The sequence below is a fragment of the Octopus bimaculoides genome, chromosome 6 (genome assembly GCF_046866305.1).
Source record: "Octopus bimaculoides isolate indiv1 chromosome 6, ASM4686630v1, whole genome shotgun sequence".
In the NCBI taxonomy this organism is placed as follows: domain Eukaryota; kingdom Metazoa; phylum Mollusca; class Cephalopoda; order Octopoda; family Octopodidae; genus Octopus; species Octopus bimaculoides.
Genome location: NC_142933.1, coordinates 115,322,316 through 115,331,197, shown reverse-complemented (window position 1 = coordinate 115,331,197; position 8,882 = coordinate 115,322,316). Strand labels below are relative to the sequence as shown.

Below are 8,882 nucleotides of genomic sequence, written 5' to 3'. Positions count from 1 at the left end.
TTTTCTTTTCGCCAAATGCTCCACACTATTTTTATAGCTTTCAATTGACGGTGTTTCCATAACACAACTTTTTTTGTGTATTGTTGTGGTCGAGTAATGCTCTACTCTAAACAGAAGTAAGAAATTTAAAATGTAAGGTCATTGTTAATAATTTTCCTTGTTAACCAAAATATGTTATTCTACTTTCATTACAATAAACCATTAAACGCTTATTGTTTATTTCAATATATTGTAATTCATAAAACTTATATGAAGGCAATAATAGACTGACAGAATAGTCCGACTGAATACCGGTGGCATTACGTTCTGACAACATTGCCCATCTTCTTTCTGGGTTCGATTTTAATATATCTCTAAAGTATCCTAGTTGTAAATTGAATAAGTGATTAAAACTAGAATATATTTAAATCCTAGTAAATTAATTACAAGTAAAATGTAATCGACACACGCACTGGTTCAGTCCTTTATTAATTTATTACCGGCATAATGCCTCTCCCAAGGTTTAACTGTATTTCTTTCAACACACGTATCCACATCAAGAATCTTGCACGCCAAATACACATTCGAAAAATGTAATCGGTTGCACTAGAAACTTCGTTTTATTTTCCGTTTACTTTCTCATCTGTCAATGGTAGTCGAGTACGACTTGGTAGTTAGTTTACCATACCTTCGTTCCTGTTTTAGATGCCTACGTAGTCGCGAGCAAAGACCGACAGCCTCTTGACCCGTTAGAACATCAAAGACATGTTGGATGGAGAGGGTCTGCGTCTATCTAACCACGTTTGATTTAAAGGCAATCTTTATCCACCTTGTCACAGCACAGTCATACAGTATGTATAGTATTGTTATGTTTGCTTTTTGTTTTTTATCGATCCAACTGTACTATCTGTTGGGTCACTGCACCCCGGTAAATGTTGCCGTTTTCTGCCCATAATAGCCACCAAGATAACTGAACTCGCATGTAGCTAGAAGCCATCCCTCTATGTACCACATGTTGAACACGCTACATAGTAAGTACTACAGCACTACAAAAAGATCCTACTTATATTTATTTGTCAATAAAAGGAATTAATGGTTAATGTTTCCGGGTAATATTGTAAACATTAGCCGAATTGATTTACTAAAAATGTAACATGGTGAATTGGTCTTTAATCTCTTTAAATTTCTTTAAAATGTTTCAGCTTCAAAGCTGCGGTCATGCTGGGGCACCGAGTATGTTTCAATTTAAAATTCCTACTCAGGTCTTATTTGACTGTGTCAAATGTTTTTTCTAGAATCTAATTTGTAACCAATTTTAAGTTACCACATTGTTTTGTATATTTGAATAAATACTTTTAAAAAAATGTTTATCAGATACACTATTTGAATGCAATGTGATCTCGAATATGATATGACCCAGCTTTTTGTTCCAAAAATCAGCAACATTTTATCATTAGATATTTTCTGTGGAATTTCTCTTGTTATACTGAATTAAATACAGTCCCTACGTCTTATGCATAATTTTTCCATGCTTGCATCGATAGGGCGAATTCGTTATTTGATCATTGTTTTACAGCCTTACCTATTTTTCAAGTTAGGGATCACTTATTTCACACAGCTTTGAAAGCATCAAATGCCTAAACGATTTATTGACAGGAGAAACTGACAACAGCACCGCCCGCCACACTTTTTGTACAAGCGATTGTATATATAAACATACGTCCGCACATGTTTTCGAGTTCAATCAATCTTGCGCCTATTACACACACACAACGAGCTTGTGTGCAGTTTCTATCTGCTAAATTCTACTCACAGTAATTTGTGATTATGGTAGAAAACACTTAAAGTGCCACACAGTGGGATTGAACTTGGAATCACATAGTTACAAAGCAAAACTCCTTAACTATACAACCGTGCTTAGAGCTGACATAGTATAGCAAATGGTATTCATGATTACATAACTGTTTTACTGTGAAGGTGTTGAATCTATTGCTACAAACAAGTCTATCAGACAAGCCTGAGCAATTTAGTAACCAATTACTTCGTTAGCAGAAATGAGAGCTCTTCATCTTGTAGTGACTACAACATTGAACTGCCTCGGTTACAATGACAAATGCACCAAAATCCTATTGCTTGTAAGATATGTGTAGTATTTTTCCATCATTGTCTTTCAAAACAGAATACCGATGATGATGGTGGTGGTGGTGGTGGTGGTGGTAGTGGCATAGGAGGAAGAAGAGAAGTTGAGCTGCTGAGAGGTCACAGCTCCTGTACCACAGAAATGTGATTAGAATGCTGCAGGAAAGAATCACAAGACAGATTCTTCAGGCCAAGCCACCCAACAGGAGACTTAGAGGAAGACCAAGAATGAGATGGTTGGATAATATCCATAGTCTCAGTTGGTCACGCTTGGGAATCCAGGCAGAAAGTCTAATGGCAGTTGCTTCTGATTGAACCTTATGGAGGAGGTGTCTGAAGACACAACCCTCCCAGGACTAGTGAACTGAGAAGATGAATGATTGGTTGAAAGTCCTTAGAATTGAAAAGTGACTGATGTGTGTGATTATATTCTCTAATAAATTCTTTTATATCTTCTTATTAACATTTTCTATTTTAGAAGAAAATGGAGACTGACCAAACTTCAGAATGTCATGAAAGTGATGATGGTAATAAGAACAACAGCAGTAGAAACGGTAATATTTTTACCAATAACTGCAATCTGGAAGGTACGATCAAAGTGTTATTTAATTTGAACTGTGTGGGGGTCACTTCCTGGTCCACCTTAAACAGATCCATGCCATTGACACATGCATACAGTTAGAGCAAAGTATTTCCTTACTAACACAACTTATTCAACTGTAAAATAGAATACATCAGTCAGACTTGTCCAAGTTTACCTTGACTGACAATAATTTCTACTGCTAAAGACTCAATACGTTAGGTGTAGGAAGGTTTGAACTCATAACATGATATATCAGTAATAGACTACTACCTTAAAGTCACAGCCAAAAATGCTACTCTTTTGTTTTGCTTCTTTACTTTCCGAGTTTAAATGTTGTTGAGGTCAACTTTGCCTTTCATCCATCTGGAATCATTACAATAGTACCAGTCAAATACTGAAGTCAATGTAATCAGCTAACCCCCTTCCCTACAAATTGTATCTATATTTGAAACAATAGTTGTAAACTTCATATCTAACAACAATATTTTTTAAGTCACTATACTTCTGTGAGAAAATAATTAAAAAAGAAAAGAAACCTCTTTCATTCTGAAATGCCTTTCTAAGCGTATGTTGCTCTAATTAACAGTAAATTAGTAAAGTTGCTAGAATGTAGAACAAAATGCCTTGTGATATTTGGTCTGGCTTATTGTACTCCGAGTTCAAATCCCACTGAAATCACCTTTAGCTTTCATTCTTTTATGAGGTCAATGAAATAAAGTACCAATCCAGAGCAGTGGACTGGTAAAATTGTTAGAGTTTTGGACAAGATGACTTTCAGCATTTGTTCTGGCTCTAATCAACCGGAGTTTGTGGGTGGTAGACTTAATTCTTTGTCTGGCTTAACAACACCATATGGGCCCTGGATGCCTTTAGCAGAGTTCACTTTGTACAAATACGTGGTACAGATCTCTGGTTTGAGAATAATATGCTCCCTTTCCCCCACCAGTTTCAGAGGCTCTTTATATATAAAGGATTATGGGCACTGCCCTTTCCTTCATGACAAAGCATTAGGAAAAAAAATCAAAACTCCAAAATAGTGATTTATTGTTAGCATCCTGCTCAGCAGTATTTTGTGCCATTTCTGTTTTTTTTCCAAGCGACTGATATATTTGTGAACTGAAGCTATTTTGAGATGGTCAGTTTTTTTGTTATTTCTGATGTATTTGTATAATATATTCAGTAATAAAATTGTTCCCTATTTTATTGGTAACAGATACAACAGCTCTAGAAGATGAAACAGAGGTAGAAGAAACTTTAAATTCTCAAAATAAGGATGATGGTAGTAAGATTGAAGGTGATAAGGATGGTGAAACTTCTTCCAAACATTCCAGTCTAAAAGGTATTGAGAAAATGTCATTTGAAAAATTCAAACTATTTCCTAAGAATAATTAATCTTTAATATGTAAATACTATTTTTTAAAGTTATTTCATTTGCAACAAGGAAATAATCATATGTCTGGTATCAATGGAAGCCATTTCATAAGGTTTATTTTCTCACTTCACATCATATGCTAAATTATTTTAATAACTATTTTATTTTTAATTTTGTTAAGAAATGCTATTATTTAATTATATTTGTTTGAGTAGCTGCTCTGATTATCAAACTGCTGGTCCAGCAAATTTTTAGAAAATGTACTATTTGTGTCTTTTCTTCCTTATTTTCTGTTACAAATTTTGCTTTATAGATGAAGTTGTTGTTTAAATCTATATTTCCAGATGTCAAAATTTTTGTATTTTTATCTTATCCCAAATTCTCTTGAGAGTATCCTTTATTCTCTGTTAGGATATATCATTTCTTATTAATGCTTTACAATTGTTTCTTAACTTGAACCAGCAATCATGGTACATTGAGTTATTAATTCTTTTAATTCAACTCAGCTTGATGCCATTGTGTACTTCAAAATATTTTGGTAGAAATTATGTATTCTTCCACTTATTTATTGATTTACCACATGTCTTTTTACATTATTTACAACAGATGATATGAATGCATATATACTGCGTGCTTCTGAAAAAGGCAGATATGACATTGTAGAGAAACTCTTAGAAAGAGATCCAAAATTGCTCAACGCTACAGATGCTGACAATTATACACCTCTACATCGGTCAGTTTACAGTGGCCATGTTGAAATTGTCAAGGTAATCATGTTTTAAGTCATATCAATAATTGTTTTGCTAACGATACACTTAGTAACTGCTAGTTCACTAATATTACATCTAATCAATTGCAGCTTTTTTTTTTTTTATTGCTTATTTTACAAAATGTTTTAATATCCAAAATTGTGTTAACAAACATCATAGAACAGTGAGAACTTTCTAGCCCTACAGGATACAGAGCATCCTCACTAGTGTTGGTCCCATAATATAATGCAACTTGTATAATCTGTAAAGTGGATAGTGAACAAGCTGAGACAATATAATGTTAAAAGAATCTTTTAGTTTGCTCAGGAGCTGGTGTCATGATAAACTGTACCTGGTATAACCCTGTAAATTGGTCAATGAACAGAGACAATATCAAGAGAACTCTTTAGTTTTATTAAGGGCATGACAACTTCTCACATACTGGTGCCATGATAAAATGCACTCAATGCACTCTGTAAAGTAGTTGGTGTAAGGAAGGCCATCCAGCCATAGAATCCATGCCAAATATTGACACCATGGGAAAGATATGGTCTGCCAACCCCATCTAGAAGGGCAGTAACTCTGAATAAAAACTGACGCAGGGCAATGACCCATCCGAACCATACAAGCACGGAAAACAGTTGTAAAATGATGGCAAAATTTGCTGTTAGTGCCACAAAGCTTAATATATTAAAGAGATAACTTAGAATTGGGTTTTTTACTAATTCTACTCTCGTTATTGTACACCAAGAAGGGGGTTCTCAGATGTTTTGGTATTATTAAATTTCCCTCGTAAAGTGTAGACTTCTCTTTACCAAATGAGTCATATTTAGGGTTATTGCTCTTGCCAAGATCAGATTAAAATAATATTAATTATTGAACTTAAATATGTTGGATCTGATTTGACTTCTATTTTTTGTGCAAATAGCATGACTTGATACTTTCCCTTAGTAATTACATCTTTTTATCACTGTTTGTCTGCTTTATTGTACAGCAATATACTGATTCTTTTATCACTAATTTGGCAAGTACAGAGATGGCACTAATTTGTCTTTTACTACTTTTGTTGCATTCATCCCAAATTTCATCAAACTATCCTAGCATCCAACAAGTTCTTTTTTTTTTTTTATCTCTTAAATTTAAAAGTGTTATTTTCATATCTTGCTAACCAAAGAAAAACAAAAAAAGATTCTAACATATTTCTGAAATATTCTTCATTTTTTTCTACTCAAGAATAAGGTACATGAGCTCAGTTGTTAGAGTGTCAGGCATTTGATTATTAGGTTCATACACTGTGTTATGTCCTTGAGCAAAGCATATCATTTTTCCTTGCTATAGTCTACTCAGCTGATAACCAACTGCTGGTGCAACCCTCTCTCTTGCCAACTATCACATCATGGATGTTCTTCCAAGTTAACCCTTTTGTTACTGTATTTATTTTTAGATACTCTGTGTTTCTTTCAATTACTTTAAATATAACAAAGAATTTAGTAAAATAACTTAGTTATCATTCAGTTAGTGTTAGGAACATAAATTGTGACTAAGCTTTGGTGGAAGATTTTAATTCAAAACTTTTGAAAACAAGACATTTGTACTCAAAGCCAGAGCCGGTTTCAGCCGGGTTGGTAACGAAAGGGTTAAGGGTGGGAAGGTAAAGAGAGTGTCTGTCAATGCAATGTTGCATAGACACCAAAAGTAATTACTGAGAGCATGGTTCATGCTACCAAATTATACTCAATTGAGAGTGACAGCTCTGGATATCTGATTTTCTCACCAAAGCATTTAGGAAATTTTTCACAATTGGACATATTCCACTAGTATACTGGAAGAGTAAGAATATTTGCTATATATAGAGTCGGCTGGTTATTCCAGAATTATTCTGAGATTTCTCTTAATAACATTGTTTAGTTGTCTCTTAGATATTAGTTTTACCATTGAGATAGCTGTATTACTAAATTCATTTCTATTGCAGGTTTTTGTAACAACAAATACTATTACCTTAGTTTTACAAAGTTGAGTTTTAAAAACCAATATTTAACTCTGAAATTAATAGCAGAGCAAATCATTAATGCCCACTGAAGTCCAGTCTTTGTTTTAGTTTGGTGGCTTGGGTGTCTCAGTGACTGTGAGAGCTATGCCAGCAGAGCACAAATTCTTGGTACTCCCCCCCCACACACACACACACACACACAACCATGCTGAGCAGGTCAAAAGATAGAGACTAGACTAATATGAACTCCCTCTTCTCAGCAATAAAATTGGGTTTGCACTGAGCCGTTGCCCCTACCTAGAAAAAGTTGTTACAGAAGTGCTGATGGCAATTCAGCATCAAAACCTAGGGAAGATAAGACAGCCCAGAGTCGAGAACAGTGGGAAACAAACCATTAATGGCCTGTACTCCATTGGGAGTAATGGGCTTAAGTAGTAAACCAATAGTATCACTTGGAATATTTATTTAAGCCAGCCATATCTGGCCAAAATAATCTACCTGTTTATCTTCAAACTGGCCATATCTGGCCTCTCATACTTACCAAACAATATTATTCTAAAAATAAACAATCGCGTCATTGAAATCTCAAAGTATCAGGTAATGCATAAAAAAAATGAAATAAAAAAATAAGCATTACATTTGACAGAGAAATCTGAATGCTAAAGGGGTAAAGTAGTAGAAAATAAAAATGATATATATTATTTAATTCTAATGTGTTACTATGGTTGTTGGCAAGATTTGATATAAAGAATCAGTATGCTATAAATGTTTTACTTTTCCCTGTATTATTATCATGAAGTGAATATAGAATTATTTCAATTCCATAAAAACTTCATAATCAGTCACTTTGTTTTACATTATTAACTCTCCCATCAAGCTGGCAGAACCATTAGTACGCCAGGTGAAATGCTTAGTGGTATTTCTTCTGCTGTTGTGTTCCGAGTTCAAATTCCACCCTGGTCGGCTTTGCCTTTCATCCTTACGGGGTTAGTGAAATAAGTACCAGTTACACACTGGAGTCAACATAATCGACTAACCCCTTTCCCCAAAAAGTTTCAAGTCTTTGTACCTAGAGTAGAAATAATTGTTAACTCTTCCATCTTATTTCAGCTGCTGCTATCAAAAAATGCTAAAGTTGATGCTTCCACAATTGATGGCTGGCAACCACTGCATTGTGCATGTCACTGGAGTCAAATAGACATAGCATTTTTATTATTACAGAATGGGGCAGACATCAATGCTCAGACCAATGGTGGTTTGACTCCACTCCATCTGGCTGCTGCTACTTCCTGTAAATCAATACTTGAAATGTTACTAATGAATCGATACTTGAACTGGAATCTGAAAAACGCTGCAAATGAAAATCCTTGTCAAGTTTCAAAATGTTCCAGTAAAAATTTTTATTTATTTGAAATTACAGAAGACCGAATAAATTTATTGAAATAAAAGATATTTTAATGTTTTCATAAATGTGCTGTGTCATTGTTGTTATTGTGTAGTCTCAGGTCAATCATGATCAAACAATCCTATGGTCAAAAACTTCTAGTTCAAACTATCTTGTCTTTCTCCCAGGGACCCTGCATAAAGAACTACTTCACCCAATGGTACCTTCTTTTATAAGAGTGTAGGGTACTTTTTGCTGAATGTTCAAAGCAGCTGATACATTCACTGTGAAAAAATTAAAGTGTTCAGTTTTAACCCACTAGCTTGCATATAATTTAAACAATCACACTTCATAATAGCCCTATTATTTTTCATTATCTTTTATAATAAACATATCAGTGCAGACATTGTTGTATGGTAGAGAAACTTGCTTTCCAATCACATGGTTTTGGATTCAGTCCCACAGCATGGCACCTTGAGAAAGTGTCTTCAACAATAGCCCTATGTTAACCAAAACCTTTATAAGTGGATTTGATAGAAAGAAACCTGTCTGATATATGTGTGAGTGTGTGAAGATAGGGAAAGCTCCTCAGCCCATCAGGAATTGCCACTGGGATGCTTAAAATATCTGGCAGAGCGGGATATAGCCTAGTCAGCCATATAGTTAATCAGGTTGTCCATGAGGGA

At 34.5% G+C, this 8,882-nt stretch overlaps 1 protein-coding gene across 5 annotated transcripts; it reads left to right on the top strand.

Annotated features, from left to right (window-relative positions):
* Positions 1–38: 38 nt before the first annotated feature.
* LOC106879178 (ankyrin repeat domain-containing protein 49) lies at positions 39–8,282 on the top strand. Of its 5 annotated transcripts, XM_052968570.1 has the most exons (6): positions 39–132; positions 685–830; positions 2,597–2,705; positions 3,915–4,040; positions 4,680–4,840; positions 7,923–8,282. In XM_052968570.1, the coding sequence occupies exons 3-6, from the start codon at positions 2,603–2,605 to the stop codon at positions 8,256–8,258; spliced, it is 726 nt and encodes a 241-aa protein (XP_052824530.1). In that variant the 5' UTR covers positions 39–132; positions 685–830; positions 2,597–2,602; the 3' UTR covers positions 8,259–8,282. The 5 variants fall into 5 exon arrangements, with proteins under 5 accessions (XP_052824530.1, XP_052824529.1, XP_052824532.1 ...); XM_052968569.1 differs by lacking the exon at positions 685–830; XM_052968572.1 differs by lacking the exon at positions 685–830 and having other exon boundaries at positions 42–116.
* Positions 8,283–8,882: the final 600 nt, after the last annotated feature.